Here is a 20,478-nt window from a genome sequence, read left to right on the forward strand (position 1 = left end):
CTTTTACAAAGTCACTTTTCTCAATAGAACAAATAGAACTGTATTTAAAAATAAATGTTAGATGCCATCCAATGAGTACGCCAGATATAAAATTAACTTCAAAATAGACTGAAATCCTAATATATGACTATGTTGTTACAGCACATCCTATTATCTCCCTCAAATTATTCTGGATGGTTCTTTTTTAATTAAATCAGTTAATATTATTTAAAATGCAACTTTTAAGTATGGATTTTTCTCAGGCATTCAGCATAACTCTGCTGTCGCTTAAGTACAGGAGTTTCATCACTGACTTGGGAAGAAAGAAATTAGGCTAATACGGACCACATCCACCTTAAGAGTTGCAAACTCAAATGTCCCCAGATAAATTAACTTCTAAAATATCAGTCATTCCTTTAAAATTCTTATTATGCCCCAAGACGACAGTGCATGCTAAACACTGAGTAGTCTGCTGCAGTACACAGGTATTCAGCAAGTCATGGCACATTTGCCCAAATGCACTTTTCTTTGCCCTCTTAGTATGTAGCATTACCGTGATTATCATCCATGCTTCAAAATACTGGGTGTTAAAAAGGAACAGTTTTAAATCCAGTTAAATAAATTGGATTTAATGTGAAAATATCTATACAAAGCCATTTAGGAATGGAATTGTTTTTGCAAATTCAATCACTTAATCTTTGATATCTCACAGCTGTCTGACATCCCACAAAAAAACATTCCTATTTCTAGAAAACCAAAACTCTGCACAGTTAAGAGAAAGCAATGCCTTTTAATTGAATAATTTGAATTTTTCTTCTTATTTCAAGCTGAATAATTACTTCATTGTCCTAACTTTCAAGGAAGTTGGTGCTAACAAGCAGTTTAGTATGTTCTAAGCAAGAAGATGAGTTAATTTCAATATCAGGTGAGTAATAATAACAAAAAGAAAAATGAGTCCAAAGCTTGCTTTTTGGAGTCAGTTATTAGCAAAAAGCAGTACACAATGCATGCTTGCCATACCCTTATTTGTATGAGCACAAGAAGACACTAAACTATAGTCCAGTAGTGCTGAAGATGATGCAGAAGAAATTTCAGCAGCAGTGCCAGTTTCTTCAATGAATAATTGTTCATGGCATATAGTATTATTGAAAAGGTCACTTTGATCCTCAGAAGCACAGCTGTTGGAAGAATTCCCAAGCAAAGCAGAAGAGGCAAGGCAGGCATTTTCAGTTTTAAAATGCAATCTTTGGGGCTCCTTCTTGTCTGCGCTTGTGTGTCTAATTGTAAGAAGTTCATCAGCAAAGGAAATCCACTGACTCTGAGACCGTGAAACACAGGATAAGGTACTGGTACTCCCTGATGGTGCTGCTGTAACACCAGATTTGCACAAAGTGCTAATGGTAAAGTCTGGTGAGGATGGGCTTGTAGACACAGAATCTGTCTGGTGTCCAAGCAAAGACTGAGATACTCTACACCCAGGCAAATCAGTGGTAGATGAGGAGGAGCTCCTATTGTGCTCTTTTAGTGTAGCTGAAGGGAAAGGGAAGAATTGAAACTAGAACCAACACTGAAAAGATAAAAATGTCCTTATTCAAAAAAGTATTCAATATCCACTGCATGAGCATTACTCGCCAGCATGAAAAATAACTGCTCCACACTAGGCTAAAAATCCCACGACTTACAAATAAAAGAAAAAACCCCCAGCCACATATCACATGTACTTCATTCATACTGCCAACCATGTCACTTTCCATCTTTTAAGTAAGCCAAAAAGTAATTTAGTGTTTCTCTCCACTCAAGGCTCTACTTCTCATGACTTTCCTTATTCCTCTAACTTCCTCCCTGTTGTGGTTTAACTTCCTCTCATCTTTGTCTTTTCCTTCTTGCGTTCTACTCCATTTTTGTTTCCTCTTCATAGCTTCCTGCTTTTCATTTCTTTCAAAGTTATTTAATCAAACCTATCCTACCCTGTTCCTTCCAAACATTTTTATCCTCTTACCGTTAACATTTGTAATGGGAAGGCCCAACATAAATGACTGTCTGGTGAATGAATGAAGACAATGTAGTCATGAGATCCTGTTTGGTGTTCTTCTGTCTGTATCAACCCATATCTAGTGAGTAACTATATGTATGAGGCATCATCCACCCCAGTTTATTTCCTCTCTCATCCTGTAGTCTTCAGGCTGCTGGAAAACAGGAGTTTTCCACAAGTATTCCCTGCACTTGGCTATTGCCTGTTGCAGGAGATGACAACAGAAGCAGAAAATGCAAGGTTAGTCAATTCTCAACATCTTGCAGATTGGCAAAGCTAGGAGCCACAGCAGAGTGACATACACAATCAAAAAAAGAACAACATGTTTAAAAGTTCAGATCAAAAGTATAGGTGTCCTCTCTACAGTGGTCCTTTTGCCATGAATGAGTACATTCTCTAAGCCCAAATAAACAGAGTTTTAACACAGCTTTCCCTTTCTAAGAGATATTTTAAATATAATTCAAAGGCTTTAAAATACTACTACAAATTCTATTTAAAAAGCAATGTGGAAATGTTCAAAACTATTTTAAAAATACATATGGATGAAAATGAGGAAGATAAAAACAAGCATTTTTACAATATCAATAGCTGGCTAAAAAGTGTCTGTTGTGTGTGTTCAGGATAAAGCTAGCTTAAACTTCTAATAAAGCAGGATTATTCATGGATGACCAAAGTTTACTTCTGTGCTGCATAAACTACCATGGTATTTAGGCAGACAGTGGTTTAAGTGTTCAATGATTAACACAGTGTTATGAAACAATATCTAAAGAAATGTTTTAACAGTAAAAAGAAAAAAGTAATCTGTGTGACATGCTGCATCATGATATGCAGATATGCTGTATACAAAACAACTAATTTATGTAATTCAAGTTTTGGATTGAGATTTCCAAAAGCTTGAAGCATCAGCTTACCTATATTAACCTTAAAGTTGAAGATAAAACACCGATTTCAAGGAAAATACAGTCAGATCAAAGCTGTGTATTTTTTAAAGTCTTTAGAACTAAGCTGCAGGTTAATCAGCATCAGAACTTGATTTAAACAACAATATGACCTACATCAATCCAGTATTTTTTTTTTCCCAAATGTATTAGTAATTTTTTATGCTTTAGAACACTCACGTTCTACTTAACTCCACGGATCATTTCACTAGTGTAGATATTTTAGTTAACTCCTAGAACAACAATCCTTTAAATAATTATTTAGCAGATAAAGTTTGCCAAGGCACAGATGTCTTATATCTAAAATTGACTTTTGCCCACAGGACACTATATTCCACCAATTTCAATGAAACGGAGGGCTCTGTGCATAAGCCTCTTTTGGGTGTGAGAGCTTGGGTAGATGACTCCCCTCCAGATATGGCTACAGAGGATGTTACGGATCCCAGTTACCATCAGGCAGAGACTACTTTCTCCACAGTGCTGCTGCCAGGAGGGACTGTATGAACATTTCCTAACCTGCTTTGACTTCCCATCCAGGTGTAGCAATAAACAACTGGATCCAGTAACAACCACCAGGCACAACACATTAAGTATCCTCTGCCTTCCTCTACAGACTCCAACACCAGACCAAAGCTAGCAAAACAGATTATTTTTAGAAAGCACCACTTCTTTTCAGCATATTCCAGTAATATATATGTCCATATAATTTATCCTTAAATATGTTACAAATTTGGATCCACTAGCCAATAATCTTGACCGGTTACCTAAGTGAGGAAGAGACAATCTAATGATTTCCATAAGCTAGATTTGCTAAAGACCATAGCTTTCAAGGAACACAAATTTGTAGTGAAAGAATAAGTTCCACTTAAGACCTGAAGGGTTACATAGCAATGCTGGTTGCTGCTAAAAGGACATTACTAAGGCCAAGAAGAATTAACACTAGTTGTGCAGAATTGCCCTATTGATACATGTACTCTTCCTTACTGTTTTTCAATCTGTATGATCAAGCACAGAGGAAAACAGTTAGAAAGCCATGATTGTGAACAAAGAAGTGACGTCTGTTATAATTTTTGGAATATGAATACCTAGCTAAAAGAAACATTGAACATTTCCTTTCTCAGGCATGTGGGAGGAGAAGAGTCTCTACTTTAAGACAGTAGGGGTTGGAAAATAGATACGCAATAGGTAGACTGAAAAGAACTATGGAAACAGCATATCTGCTACTGTTAGTAAATAGTACATTCTGCTTTAAATCCCTTGAGAAAATCCACATAAACAATTTAAATAAATACTTTTAGTAAGCAGGTCCTAACATAGCCATAATATCTGTTTTTGTTTTGTTTTTGTTTTCTTCCTTTTTCTGAACTAGTTTCTCAACATCTCCTGCTCTCAGCCTCTTCAACACAAGTACCCACTCATATGCTATTTTGCCTCCCTCTCCTTCCCAGGTTTCAGGAAAGCCTGCCAGTGTCCTGCCCACACTAATATCCTCCAGAATCCTGCACCCCAAAATTCCTACACAACATCTGCCCTCCCCCTCTCATACTCCTCAGCCCACCCTTTTCTTCCCAATACCCCTGCTCTCAGGTGGTGCCAGGAACTCCCCCTTAATTCTAGTTCTCAGTCCTGCCATTTTTATCCAGCTCCCCTTGGATTATGCCCACACATCTCCTAACAGAATCATGGTTTCCTACAGGAAACAAGTTCCTCATAGCAAAGCTCCACAGTGCCTTTGTACTACATAGCTCAACAGTCTTTCCTGGAAAGAAGAAACCCATCCCTATTCACAGTGCAAGCTCAGCTTGTCTCACAGTTGCTGTGACAACCTCCATTTAATCTCCCAGCCCTACCAGCTGAAAAAATAGGATTATATTCTAGATGGTGATCATTTTTTTGGAAAGCAAGAGAAGGTGACAAAAAAATGCAGAAGCAAGATAGAATTTTCCTAAGGTTTCTAGTGTTCCCTCTTCCCCCTTGCTTGAAAGCCAGATATACTGCACCCTCAGCTGTGTATTACTTATAAGATAATATATTGCTTTACAAAATTATTTGATTTTGATACTCAAAGCATGTCCTCTTGCAATAACTAAAAAAGCAACAACAGAACATCCTGAAGTATATAGAGAAAACATTTTCTACTATCAAATATTTTACCTGAGGAGGATGAGGATGCCAAGGAAGCTGAAGAGGAAGATTCAAGAGAACTGCTGAAGAGTGGATCCCATGCCAGGAGGTCACTGTTCCCCTTTCTATATTAAGAGTTACAATTGGAATATAGATGAAAGATGTATATACTCAAAAAAAATCAAACTACAACTTCAGTAGTAGTTTGATAATATAATAAATATAATAATATGATAAATACATTTGATAAATTCTTCTTTATTAGTTAGACTTTGCATCTAAAAATAAAAAGTACTTACAAATTGCAGGTCAAGGAACTGATTTACACATAAGGAGACTATCTGAACTGACACCTTGGTGCAAGTTTGTGTGTGGACATACTTCATAATGTCAGTTAAATAACTGTCATTTTCAAGGAGATATATATCTTCAAATCCATTTATTTCAGCATATATATATATAAGCAATGTATACAGACCTGTCCAAATCTGGGGCTTGTAATTTTAAACACTTTACCATGGAACACTCTAGGATAGAAACTAAACCTGTCTTCTTTAAAACCTGAGATTTTAATAAAAAACAATATTTTGTAATCATGTAATTATAAATATCAATCGAGACAGATCACAATGAAGTAAATGCATTAGAAGGGGAAAACAAATTAATAGAAATCTCCATTTTTACATAATTACTCCTTAACTTTTACGATGCAATAGATGCCCAACTTAAAATAGCAGTCAGCTGATATTTCCATGAGTTTCTGAGTATTAGACCAAAGTAAGACCTAATTCCCGCAAAACTGTGTTTGACAGAATTTTAAATTTGAACTTACTCATTAGTTGGAGCAGAAAGCTTTGATTTTGTTAACTCTTCACCTAAGCAAAAGACACAGTATTATCACCAAAACTGTGACAGTCTAAAATAAAAAATTCAGCTTCACTATAAAAAGATAGTAAATATTAACAGTTGCAGTTCTAAACTAATTATGAATTATTAAAATGGAAAAGAGAAAATGCATTATTTCTGATAACATAAATTCAGATACTCCTGAAATACCTTCTAATAGGAGAAGACTACACAGAGCAATGCATTTTGGGAGGAAGAGTTGTTCACTTGGAATTTCTTCCCTAAATTATACTGTTTACATCCATATTATTCTTCAGCAAATCTGGCTTGGTTTGCACTGAAAAAACCCCTACAGGATAGAGACTAATGCTCTTTCCACTATCTCCATGGCCATGTTTTATGTGTTTGACTATAAAACAGAGAGAGTGTGCTTTGCTGGCTTGTGGATCATACTCAACTTGAGTGGGTGGAAGGGTTTTAAGAACTTGCATAGGAGACTTTTCCATGGGGACCCCCCGCTTTGGCTCTTGGATGTGTTCCTCATCACTGTCACAGACAGCCTCATCTATTTCCCAGAATAGGGAACAGCTGAGTATATAGAAAAAGAAGAGGTATCTAGAAGTGACAAGAGAAGTATTTCTTCTATTTAAAATACAGATACTTAAAAAGTTTATTTCTTCAACAATTTAAAAAAAAAATCTGTTTTCACACTGTTAAAAAACTAACATAAATATAACATAAATAGACTAAAAGTTGAAGATTCACACTTACTGGATGAATTTCGATTCATTTGTGCCTGAAAAAGGAAAAAAAAAATTAGGAATAAATTCTTTTACCAACTGTCAAATAAAACACTTAATAGTCTCAGGGTTCTTATTTCCACTCAACTTTCTATGAGATACTTTGCTTTCAATGCCAGGCAAAACATTCTGAGCTTGCAGAAGACCAGAACATGAGGCGGGACAGAGCAACCAGTGCACACCCACCACACCAGTAAGAAAAAGGAACAAACACTGTAGAGATGACAAAGGGAGCAGTATTACTAAATCCCTTTACAGGCTGGGGCAGTAAAATTAAACAGCTTATATATCACATGGTATATATGAAAAGAAACATTCCTAAGGTTTTACCAATAACTCCCCTCACATACTACACTTACTTGGTTTTAATCTAAAAATGTGAATCAAAAGCCATTCTGTACTTACAGGACTGTGTCTCTGCTTTCAAAATGTGGGGGGGGAGGAGGGGAAAGAGAAAAATCATTATTATTTTAAGATGTTATACACAATATTTTCCTGAAAATCAGAGCCATTCTTATTCTGATCTGAATATTGTAGTAGCATACTTTAATACTATTTATTTGTAATATCATCTTATGGCATAAAGGATCATTCTATGGATTGGCAGAATATATCAATAAAGCTGCACTGTATATGTTACATGTATCCACATTATATGATCTGTTTTAAAGGTTTGTATATCAAATACTAATTAGTAAACTATGTTAAAAGCCATGCTCAGCTAACTCCACGACGTATTCAAATGTCTTGTGGTGGCAACAGCAGAAAGACAAGGACTGAGCACTCCCAAGAGTCAAAGGAAAGTTAAAATCTGAGAAGGGAGAATTACTTAATGTTACACTGCAATAAAGTTACCAAAGATGACCTAGTGCACAAGAAAAAAAGAATCACTGAATTTGAGCCTAGAATAAATTCTGAACAGTAAAATATATGATTACACTAAAGATTCTTTACCACTTTTCTCTTTTACGTATTAGAAATAACAAGGAATAAAATAACTTACAGATATTGCTGGAGAAAGAGTGATGTTCCCTATAGATACTTTTAATTCATCCAAGGAAGGCATGGTATATTGAGAGCTATTATTTGGCTGGACAGGTTTTATTTCTATGTGGAACCTCCTGGGTTCATCATCTTCAGAGTCAGAATCACTGGATGGATAGAAATGGTTCTCTTTGTTATGTTTTTCTCAGTTAAGGTGGAAATATTTCAAATTCATCTGCTTAATCCATTTCATAATTATGCTTTACAAAATGCTCATATTAAGTGAACACCACAGATAAAACAATGCTGCCTAACCTCTTTGTGCACTTATACAGACACTTCAAATATATCCACTGTCCAAAATTCACATTTCAGTTAAAATTTAGCTTTTATATTCCATTCATCTTCATAATGGTATTCTGTTCTGAAAAGCACTATGTCATATAACTAAACAACTGCATATTTGAAGACATCAGGATAAATTAAAGATTCTACAGTAGCAACACTTCTGCATGTTAAATTTATGATTTGTAAGACTCAACCAGGGATTCTAACAGACGTATGAAAAATGTAGAAATCCTTTTAAACCAAGTGAAGGAAAGCCCTAGTCTTTTTAACTAGCAGTGAAATGCCCATTTCTGTACCAAGCATTTGGTACAGAAATGTACCTGTACCAAGCATTAACAGTAGAGGAGCGGCATAACAGCAGCAGCGGCAGCCACCATTACTTGCCCCTTTTGCAGAGTGGCACTGAAAATTTTGCAAGAAAGTATGCCAGTTACACAGGAGACTGCACAGTAAACTGAACAATGTCAGCTGCTTAAAGCACTGCCATCCTTGGCAAAAAAGGAATCACAATGACAGACCTCAAAATAATCAAAATATACAGATTAATTTAGCTTTGGTTCTTTATATGCAGGGGAGCTGCACTGAACAAAAGCTCTGAAAGGCCTATACTAAGTCTTAAAAGATGCATTTGTTTTGACAAGAAAGAATTTGAAAATTTTCCTCTACTTAAACATAAAAGTTTCGTACCACCTAGGGGGAGCATACATATTCTATACCTCGCTTCTGTTATTTTCACTTGGAAATATGCCAGCCATTTGAATTAAATATCTTCAAATTGTTCCCTGACAAATATTAAAACCTAAACCCTAAAGACATTCCAAGTCCATTTCAAATTAAAGAATCCCTGAGTCGTGATGAGGAAAAAGTCAAACGTCTTCATCTTACAGCCTATCTGTCCCCCCAGCATGGATCCTATCTAGAAAATAGAGTTTCAAAGACAAGTTGTTTTTCATTTCATCAAAAGATCTCATCTTGTTATCACTGAGTTTCAAGATTAATTTCCTATGAATCAGGCAACTCCTGTAAAGTGGTTTTCCAGCACTTAAGACTGGATTTATTAAGGTAATATAATGTCCTCCAATGAATCACCTCAAAAATTCCCATCAACAGAATAAATATCTACTCTTGGAGACTAAGGGAGGAAAAGAGAAAGGGAACTGATGAATTCCTGAATCTGGTCAAGATTTTCAGAAGCTGAGGTACTACCTGGCTGACAGGGATTGCAAATCATTGAGCTTTTTCGCTGAAAGTATGGCCTTTTCTATTGTTTCACAACAAAAAGGATAATGTAGAACAGGATGCCCAGATGAATACTTTACAAAGCATAAGTGTTTTTCACTCCTCTCTCCCTTTCATAAATATATGCAAACCATGAAATAATGCCCCTCTCAGACCTGGATAAAAGTCTTTCACTTTTATATCAATTTTGTAAATAGGAGATAACACTAACTGCTTTTATCGGTACAGGAATCTTCACTGGGAGCAGTAGAGGTATATTCTGCAAAGTTGATGAAAACAGAGAAGCTATGATGATGGACTGGCCCACTTTAAGCTGCTGTTAACTGCTTAAAAGTTTTCACAATTTAAGGTAATTGCAAAGTGTAAGTTTACCTTTTATCTGGAGTACCCAGAGAATTCAGTGAATACATTTCCAAAAATGAGCTATCTTGCTAACATATTAGGCTTGCTTACATCTACAGCAATTGTTCCCAGCTCTTAAGTAGAGCTTCCCTCTGTTTCTGATAGGAGGAAAAAAAGAGGACAAGAACTTTTTCCTTCAAAGGAAGAGCAGAGAAAAATCACGAGTCTATAAAAAATGACTCATAACAAAAATCTATTCTGCATACCAAAGCTATTATTAGAAAGACAATAAAAGCTAGAAGCACCAATTAGAAACAGCATGTGGTGTAATGACTTCATTAAATAACAGAAATTCTATTTCTAGACTGCTGGAGCTCCCAATCTTGTTAATGGTGTTATAAAAAAGTGGAAGGGTGCAGGTACAGAACAGATAACTACTCCGTATACTTAAAAAAGTTTGCAAACTTTACAAACTCTCTGAGAGCTTTTCAAGCAGAAAGATCTGCACGGTCACCTTAAACCTTTTATTCGGGCTTTTTTTGTTTTGTTTTTATTTACTGTCAGACAAAAAGCATCCTCTTAAAGTTCTCAAGACACCTGATCTAATTTTTTACATTTGCACACACACAAAAATCTAAGATAGACAAAATTTTGTACATGTTGCAAAAGCTATGAACATAAGAACACAAGGCTGCAACATAAGCATGGATGTCAATCATCTTCCTTTACTTAACATTTTAATCAGTACTTCCTCTCTCCAAAGAATTGTAATAACAACAAGTAACTTGGCACAATAAAAGTCAAAAGGATATCCTGTGTTGCTTCTGGTTTAATGCTGTATCCTTCATCATCTACATCAGGAATGTTCTAAAAACAACAACAAAAATTATGATATTGACAAATAACAAAAAAACATGTTGTTCTTACATCAGACTGAATTTTATATAATTGATAAATTAGAATTTGATTATGAGAGCTCATGAAAGTCATAGTTATTCACCATTAATTATCACAGTTATCTCAAGTTATGATCTGTACTTCAGAAGTAGTGTGACAAGATACCTCAGGAACAGAATACAAAAAAAACAACCTCCAAATTTCCTATGAAAACTGGCAAGTTTGAATGCATCTGCTTTTACTGGTACTCTGTCAAAAAGGTCAGAAACCAACAGAAGCATTTTAGCTTTACTGCTGCCTTCAATTCTCTTGGCCCCAAATATTTTCCCAATTTCTACTTCTAATTCTCTCAGCTAAGTCACTGGAGGCTCTGATGGTGCAGGAGCAAAACCTTTCCTAAGTACTAGTCAATACTTTAATATGTGAGTAAAAGCATTCCAGGTTACACAGTTTGCAACTTCCTCTCCCTCCTTGAAAAGGCAGCAAGCCTGCACTGTTGCTTTAGCAAAGAATATCCACATTAATTAAAACGCATGGATGAAACTTAAATACAAGTGCCCAAAATCAGGTTCCAAAGTTTTCCTTTACACATCTCCAGCACCGTCCTGGATTTCCAAAGCTAATAAGCATCTGGGAACTTCAGACTAGGTCTGTTTTTCAGTTCTTGCAGGCAATTAAATATAAATTGAAGAGAATTATGTTAAAATAATTTTAAATGCTTAGCTAAGCACTTAGTTTCATAAAAAAGCTTTGGGGCAGAGAGAAACAAGTCTCTGATATAATATCTAAATTTTTAAAATGTGCGAAGAACCACACTCGTGTATTATATATAAAGGGATAAACTTGGATACACAGATACTTTCACCATTCAGAACAGAAAAGCCCACTCATGACTTTGTATGCATAGTTAGTCTATGTGAACTGCTCAGATGCCTCAGTAAGTTTACTACAAAAACCCACAAGCCAAGTGCCCTCAAAATGTAGTGATTTCACCAGTTACAAATTTCTCATAAAAATGACAAGATTCATATAAAAAAGTGATTTATTCTAGTGTACCAATCAGTTAATTCTACCCGTAAGTAGGTACAGGGAAGCAGTTTGAGTAATAAGAGATATATACAGTATGGCCAAAATATACCTTGCTGTTATAAGTCACGAGATAAAACAACATGACTTACACGGGAGACTTCAAGTGGACTAGCAAGGAACCACTTGACTTCATCTAAAATTTGAAGCCAAATTTAAAGAGATATTCACTGTGAATAGCTTTTGAATTACAGAGAAAGATAAACATAAAAATGTAGTTGTCCCTCTATTCCTTTTACAGATATCACAAATGGGATGTCTGATATTTTACTAAGAAAGATTCTCCTCTGTACAGCTCTCTAAATCTAGCACTTCTGAATTAAATGGCATGAATTTAAACATAGATCAAACTTTCTGCTAAAAAGAGTAAGAAATACAATCCTGTGTAGGACATGTAATACTGTACCCAATTAAATACCGCATCAAACTAAGGCCAAAAAATAATCTTTAAGCTCAAACCTTAAAATATGGAACACATAGGTGCAATTTCTTGAAATACTTGTAAGATCTGGACTTCACTGCTATTTGGTTAAAAAAAAAAAAAAAAAGGAAAAAGAACTGAACAAAAAAAAAGTAATAAGAGTAGGATCACACGGTCCAGTACCTTAGCTCTACTTGCTCAAATCAGGGTTCTTAGCTATGCTTGACCTCAGGTTGACCTTGTTTATACACCAAAAAACACTAATGAAACTTGACATCAAAGTAAACAGAACAAAAACATATAGCTAGAGGGTAGGTACATTTTCCTACAATACTACAACTTCTGGATTCTGAAATTATTTTAGTTGTCATACTAGGCAATTTTCAATAGATCAGGATCATTCACGGTTAAGATGAATTGAAAACCAACAAAAATCCTTAAATATACAACATTTAGTTTTTCTTCCAGCTGGGCCATATATGTAAAGGATATTATTACTAGGCACACACAGCATGCACAATATAGCTGGCAAATCTGACTATTTTGATATAAAATTGTGAAAAAACTTAGTTTGCAGAAATTCTTTTCATTGTATTATATTTAATTTAGAGAATAATCTCATAGGATGAAGTAAATCCTTAGAAAGCACTAAAATCTTAAAGTTCTTAAAGTATTAAATTTCTTTCTTAATATTTTCATGTTAATTATTTCTGATCTTGCAAAAATATTTGAATCATCTATTTCCTAGCAATGGCACTTTACCATGTAGCCTGTATTCATAACTTCAGACAAAAAGTCAAAGTTAATACGGATGTAACAGAGATGGATGCTTTATAGCTTAAGTTCTGAACACAGGAACTGAAAAATTCCTTGCTTCTTTTTCAGCAGGCCTACATTACCACTTTTTTCTAACATTGTGCAGAAAACTTAATTCGTATTTCTTTTTTTTCCCTGTTTCTAAAATTTAAATATATATAATTTAAAACATCTGCCTCTACACAGTGTATACAAAGTCAGAAAACATCCGCTTTGTATTTACAGCTTTGTCAATGATTCAGATTGATCTTGTACCAATTTCTGATCGTTCTTAAAACACCTTCTGCTTTCATTAATGAGATACTGAATTTCTATTTTTGTGTAAACCAATAGAAGAAAAGGGTGGAAGATACTTAATGTACCTTTGTACTGACAAAGACAAATTGTGTTACACAGAAGCAAAACGGTACCTCAAAATCTTACTTAGAAGTTAAGTAGTAATTTCAAAATATTGTTTTCAATATTTTGAATGGCTGAAGAGGTGAACAGTTCTGCTCTCTGAAACATCAGAATTTTATTTACTAATCTACATTTTGTAACAGTGGTAGAGGACACAGCATTTTGAGAGAGATACATATTCACGAATCTGATGTTAATGAAGGTATTTACATTTACATGACTAACTCCTTTCTCCACACTCCTACAGTTACAGAACTACATGTTATGTCATGGACAACAGTGCACCCTTTAAGTATCAGGCACACAATACAGACAAGACCTGATTTGCCTACCATGCTGATCAGAGGGAAAAACCACAACCTTCATGTATACATGTGTCATTTTTGAACTTCAACACAGAGGAAGATCTTTGCAAATTTGGGGTTTCTGTAAGAAGTAGTTATTAATATGACGGGGATGAAGGTCTGGTCTAGCCCCCTACCCAAGCACATTATTTGTAGTCTTTGCACTAAAAAAAAGCTCCATATGGATGTCAACTGAACTCTGCGGAAGTAACTGGAAACGTGGACTTCCTTGGAAGGAGGTTTCACATTCTCACAGGTTCTGTTAAGCAATTAAACATATAGGTATAAAACACACACAGTTTTCCCTGTGTTTGCAGATGTAATACAACACATTACTACTTAAGGTATTACATAGTTTTAAATATACATTAAAAATTTAGGGCTCATAACTCTGTCTTTGCATTGGTATGTTCTTTCAAACTCTCTGGGGTGAATAATTTTTTAAAGAAATAAAACATAAGGACATAATAAATAACAAAGTAAACTGCCTATACAAAAAGCATAAGGACTAAGCATACTATTGCCAAAACTTATGTTTTGAGTTTTGGTGAATACTTTGTCTCAGTTTCCTTGCTCTGTCCCATCTGTCTCATCCAAAAGTAATGGAAGAAGCCACACCATTACCATACCATTAGTTCCTCTGGCTACACACAAAGGACAGGAGAGGAACATGTGGAGTGTATTGCAATCTAGCTACTTCATTTGGCGTTCCCTCAGAGACATTAGCACTGCTTACAGGTTGGTCATTGGTCAAGAAGCAAAGAACCTTCACTATACTTCAGTTTGATTTCTATCTATTTTCTCCTCGCCTGGGATATATACAGTGGTTATGAGAGCTCCTTATCAAGTTTTTCTCAGGGTATGCTTCAAGATACAGCGCAGCTGAACAGCTCACTGTTTCTTTTTCTGCCGGGTGAACTTTCTACCATTTTACTGAACTGGACTGACTTCCTGTAATCCAGATGAGGCCCGAAGCAAACTCAAAGTAAGCAGTTGAAGCTCATAGCCTGGAACAAGAGAAAAAAGAGCCTCTCCACTTTTGACATATTTGAGATGTAAATTTGACTCAGGTTTATCCTTAGGTTAAGACAGAAGTATCACATATTATCAGCCTCCTCTCCTTAGGGTGCCTATTAACCCAAAAGAAATGGAGAAAAGAGTAGCCAGTCAGTTTCTTCCATTGCCAGAGATGCAGAAAGAAAGAAAGGAAAACAGGTATTCAAAGTGCCTCTGTCTTATGCTGTGACTACAAAGCCTCATACCCTATATCAATGGCAGCTATTCAAAATACGCCAGAACTAAACATTACAAAATGCGAATGGAGAAAAACATTTTAATTTCACTAAATATAAGGTTACACTTGTGTTCCACTAATTAGAGTTTGGTGGTTCCAAATTCAACCAGTCCCCAGCAATAAAAATGGTGTATAATTCTATACAACGATAATTATGCTACACTCATATGTAAAGAGGTTAATGAAAAGTTTTGAATGCCTCGATATATTTGTCTGCATTCCAGTTTCCTATGAAAAAAAAGTTTCAGCATTATGTTCCGTGCATCTGTGGCTCCCTTCTTAATTACTTTTGAACTTACTGGACAATTTCAAATGGATTTGACAGACAGAACAGAGGACTCAGAGATAATTACATTACTACAGTCTTTATGAAAATAGGCAGTCAAGTAGAAGAAAGAGATCTGCAAGTATTCCAACCAAGGGAAGGGTTGCAATACAAATTCAGATCTTACTGGACACAAGTGGAACCTTGTAAATGCTTCCCCAAAACAAAAGTTTGTACTAGAGCTCATATCTTCCTATAGACCATCCCTAGAGACATGGCAAACCTATGGGAAACAAGACAATTAGTTCTGCCTTTGGAAAAACTTTCTAGGTAATAAACACACTCAGAGCCAGACTTCAGTTGCTATCTCTTTCTAGTGTACACATAGTTAACTTTCTACTTTTCTTAATTATCAAGGCTTAGCTTAATGGAAGTTACATGTGTAGACTGACATATAACAACACAGGAATTTTAAATCTCATGACATACTGTCATCTATATTTAAACAGAGACTGCTTATTGAAGTGCTCAACCCTTTTAACAAATACCAGTTCTCAGTTCACAGCTGCCTTCCTACTCATGAGCACATAAAAACCTCCTATAGCAGTTAAAAAAAATTATTGATAGGAATTAACAATTTATTCAAATGCATCACATTTTCCAATATATATAATCTGGCAGCTACAAAAAGGATGAGCATAAGCAGATGGCTTGCCACAGATAAATTTGAGAACTTCCATTTTGATACAAAAGACATTTTTTAGGACCATGTCACTGTTTTGTTTTCTGGAAACAGAGAATACAAGTTCGAACACACTGCATTACACATTTTGGACTAGTGAGAAGGCCCTAATGGTACTGACTATACACTGTATGTTCAAAGATCCACACTATCATGTAGAACTGGTAGATAAAATATTGAAGTCAGTTCTTACTGGATTGTTAACTTCTAAAATTTCAACATATTTACCTCAGCGCTTATAGTTATAAACAATTGTAGAGTGGTTATCTCTTACATTTATTTCACACAATTAAAATTCTTGATAAATAAACAAAAGCCACCTTTTAAAAAAAGATCATCATAATAATATAAAAGCCAGACAGAGATTTTCTGTGAGTGACCAAAGCTTACCAAAATAATAATTGGGACACCTTAAATAAGCTGAATTTTCTGAAGGTTGGTCCTCAGTATTTTCCAGCAAACACAAATGATAATGGCTTTACTTTTATTTTTTTTTAATAATACATTTCCAAGTTCAATTTCTTGAAATGCGTAATTTATTGCAAAGGTCTGTACAAAACAAATCCTCATAGAGATAACAATATAGCTGGCTATAACTATTTAGATCAAGTTTGAAAAATTAAACAGAAAGAAAATCTTAAAGTAAAAGACAAGAAAAATGAAAAACATTTGAAATGTGACCTTCCAGAAGAGGACATCAACCTTAAAATGTCAAAGCACTCTGGGGTGCTTTTTTGTAAGGGGTGAAATTAATAATCTATAGTATGCTGCATCATTTTTCATGAGAATGACAGTAATGGCTTCTGCTATTAAAGCATTCTACCATTCAGAAGAATACTGTTGCTTGTAGCAAGCAAGAAGAAATGATATATTTTAAATTCCAAATGCAGTCATAAAATGTTGGGCATAAAAAAAAAAAAAAAGAGAATGCAACAAAAGTATCAGTTTTGTTGTTAGACACTGTGAAAGTTAGGTCTTTTTTTTAACCAAATATGCCTTACATCTAGACAGAACAATTAACTTAGATGATCATATGGTGTGCCTCATGCAGCCAAAGAGTGTCAGACACATTTACAGTTGAATTTTTTGAACTAATTATTTTTCAAAAATGTAGAGACCAAAATAAGCAAAGAAGAAAATAAACACTGCAAGTCAAACTCAGTTGTGGTTCACGCCACTGACCCAACCTGAACTGCCAAAAGATATTATTTCCATGAAAAGCCTGATAATTATAGGGATAATTCTAAAGTTACTTTCCTTTAAATATACCCAAGAAAAGAAATTTGCCCTAAATCAAGATGATTTTGCACAGGATAAAAATAACTGTCTTGATGATGCTTACAAGGCTGTTCTTAGACATATAGTTCTATTATGTGGCAAAACTTACTTTTCCTTACTTCAAAGAATGATTCTACTAGATTTTTTAAAATGAAGTTCTCAAAGGAAGTTTTAATATTAGGTACTAAAAATCCCAGATATTAAATGCAAAGAAGAAAATCCACAAAATAGGTGAACTTGGAAACTTAAATTGTTTCATATAATTGGCAACTAAATAAATGAACTGAAAAACAAATCAGTCTACAGAAAATCACTTAAATTATTCTGTAACTTATTCCCTACTATAGCTATAGGGAGCTGCAATCTGTTACATATAATTCAAGACAACATACATGTTTAAATAAAATAAAAGGCTCAGTTAAGGAAATAAAAAAAAGCATTAACATACCAATTTAATTTGCAACTGTCACTTATTTGAATTTAGCAAATGAAATTGTAAGACATATCACAGATCAAACTGACAGCAATGAAAACCAGGCCATTAATAAAGTGCATCTAGAGATACTGCATTTAAAGCTGTATTTTAAAAAGTACATTTCTACACTCTGTTGCCAGTGATAAAGCAGAACGTCATCAATATTAGAAGGATTTCTCAAAGGAAACAGTAGTAAGCAGAGGAATATGATGATACAGAGTTGGGTGCATGATAAACTGAACTTTTTTCATACTTAGAATCTATTAGCCAAGCAATTTAAAGTATTAACTTGAAAAATAAACTAGCAAATACTTGCAGTAAAAACACCTTGTTTAAAACCTAAAATTGTTAAGAAATATAAATATATTACTGACACATATTTGTATATACCGCTAGAGATTATGTACTGAGCAAAATTAACACTTCAACTACATTATCAAAATACTAAATCCTCTATCAGATAAATAATGCATTACAGGGACTGTATATAAGTTAAGTTTCATCAGATTGTGGTGCTCAACAATATTAGCACATGCATTTGGAAATAAGTCTACTTACAACTGAGTCTGCATCTGGACACTCCCTATTAAAAAAATAAAGAAAATACACAATTATAAAATGCAGAAATTATTTTATTCATACAGTTCTGGTACTTCCTTTAATATTTTGAATTAATTTGAAACATTGCATTTGACCCTTTTCCCTCTCAGACTCTGCTAAAATTTTCAGTATAAATAATCCACATGTAACTGAATGAGATTTAAATAAAAGCTGAAAGTTTATGCTTAAAACACCGCAGAAGAAAAACTGAAAAGAAATGCTGAAATAGCAAACTCACATCATGGGGGGGGGGGATATCAAGGGAAGCCAGGAGTACCATGCTGTATTCTGGATTAATATACGTTAAGAATCAGGTCTCTGTGGTTGATGTACACAATAAGTAGAAGTCATCAATCCTAATGAAATAGTCCGCATGCAATTGCAAAACATTTTGGACAATAACCAGTTCCCAAAGAAATTAAGACTATTGTTAGAGAAATTCAGAACTTCCCTCTTTTGGAATTTCATTCTTAGTTCATGTTTGTCAAGCACAGTTGCAGTCAAGCACTAGAAGATGCTGAAAAAAATAATAGAGTACCCTCCTAATAAGCACTTTAAAAAAAATCCCAAAGAACAAAAAACCAAATGTCATCAGCAAAAAGGCAGTAACTGCAAGCACATTATTCACAAGTGTTATATTTTTCCACTATAACTTCAATTTAAGCAGTGGTATTTTGAAAAAAAATGGATGACACTGATTCTCTCCGATGTCTGCAAAAAGCAGAAACAATTACATTTACAGAACGTGGGAATACTTGAGTGGCATACAAGTCCTCTCTAATCTGCATCCTGACAAATAAAGCCATAAGCGCCAGTGTAACAGAACAACAGTGATTCTATATAATCAAACTGAACACCCTAAACATGCACTTACAGAAAAAAAAGAGGGGAAAAAAAAAGAAATTTATTGCAATCTAAATCATATTCTCTGAAAGGCTAAACGGGTGAAGTGTAAAAACTACAGTATCTTTAAAATTAGGTATGAAAACTTGCTAACATGGAAGCATTAATATGAAATTTGTACAGTCTGTTAAGGAATTGACAGTGAGATGAAGGATCCCGTCTCCTCTGAAAGGCCTTACACAAAAGAAAACATACGCGACCAAGTTTCTAATTGACTTACATCTTATCTCCCTCTGCTGGCTAAACTGAATTCATAGCAATAGAAAGAGCTATTTTAAAAGCTATTTTACAGCTCAAAGACACAACATATTAGACTTCACTCAAAAGATATAACAAATACATTTTCTGACATGTGGTTTTAAAAAGTGTCTATTCAAACAGGAGTCTGAAGCCCATAAAAGTTAAGAAATGTGAAAGATGTGAGGCAAACTACAATGAAAGTAATTCAGCCCATAATGAAGATTTTCAAAATTAGCGAGCTAATAGATCTCAAAAAGTAATGGCAGATCTAGTACCATTCAGAGGAGCACCAACAGCACCCCCCAGGATCTGTTCTCAAGATACAAAGGAAACCTCAATAGTCTGCAAATGCTGGTGAAGTGGAAAATGAGGACATCAGGTTTTAGACAGATGTGCTTTTACATCACTAGATGCATGATCTTTCTTTTAAGAGTAAAGAACTAGGTCATGCTTCTAGTATAAGGTAACATTTCAGCAAATAGGGATTCTGTAAGGGAATTTAAGGATTGTAGATAAAAACTAAAACAACCAAATCATGCAAAGTAGTGGTTAGAAAAAGAAGTGAAATCCTTGATTAACCTGTATAGCAATATGTAATAAATACATTATGTATGGTATTTCCCTGTATAAAACCATTACTAGACACAACATCCACTTTAGGTCTCAACACCTTAAAAACTGTACTGAGAAACTGAAAACCCTACAAACCATGAGAGTTTTTCTAGATGTGGAAAGCCTGTCCTACACAAATTGAACAAGCTTACAGCCTAATTTAACAAGAGATTAAGAAAGGACTTGACCTCTATGTGCTGAGAAGTTTCTGATGATACAGAGTTTCATCATATACAGCCTATAACAGGATCATCAGCTGAAGATTAAATCAGACAAAATTTAGACTAGCAATAAAATTTTTTAAAGAGATCATAAATAACTATTAGAATATTTTACTTAAGCACAAAATGAATCCTCATTTATTTGTGACATTCTAGTTCATTTAGAAGTTATGGATGAATGCAAGAATCTCTGTAAAAGCCTATGGCATGTGTTACATAACAGGTCAATATCATGCTGTCATACTTCTTTCTT

The 20,478-nt window shown here is 34.6% G+C and overlaps 1 protein-coding gene across 3 annotated transcripts in view; it reads right to left on the minus strand.

The window, feature by feature from the left end:
* FCHO2 (FCH and mu domain containing endocytic adaptor 2) overlaps positions 1 to 20,478 on the minus strand; it is a 97,415-nt gene that overhangs the window by 21,166 nt on the left and 55,771 nt on the right. For 2 of the 3 annotated variants that reach the window (XM_072858946.1, XM_072858948.1), the window contains exons 11-17: positions 18,208 to 18,232; positions 10,440 to 10,499; positions 7,723 to 7,896; positions 7,125 to 7,139; positions 6,691 to 6,715; positions 5,906 to 5,948; positions 5,104 to 5,198 (exon numbers count right to left, since the gene is read on the minus strand). In XM_072858946.1, coding sequence (XP_072715047.1) covers positions 5,104 to 5,198; positions 5,906 to 5,948; positions 6,691 to 6,715; positions 7,125 to 7,139; positions 7,723 to 7,896; positions 10,440 to 10,499; positions 18,208 to 18,232 — 437 coding nt within the window. The remainder of the gene's footprint in view (positions 1 to 5,103; positions 5,199 to 5,905; positions 5,949 to 6,690; positions 6,716 to 7,124; positions 7,140 to 7,722; positions 7,897 to 10,439; positions 10,500 to 18,207; positions 18,233 to 20,478) is intronic. The other variant, XM_072858947.1, reaches the window with a different exon arrangement.

This window comes from Ciconia boyciana, chromosome 4 (assembly GCF_034638445.1).
Source record: "Ciconia boyciana chromosome 4, ASM3463844v1, whole genome shotgun sequence".
Taxonomy (NCBI): Eukaryota; Metazoa; Chordata; class Aves; order Ciconiiformes; family Ciconiidae; genus Ciconia; species Ciconia boyciana.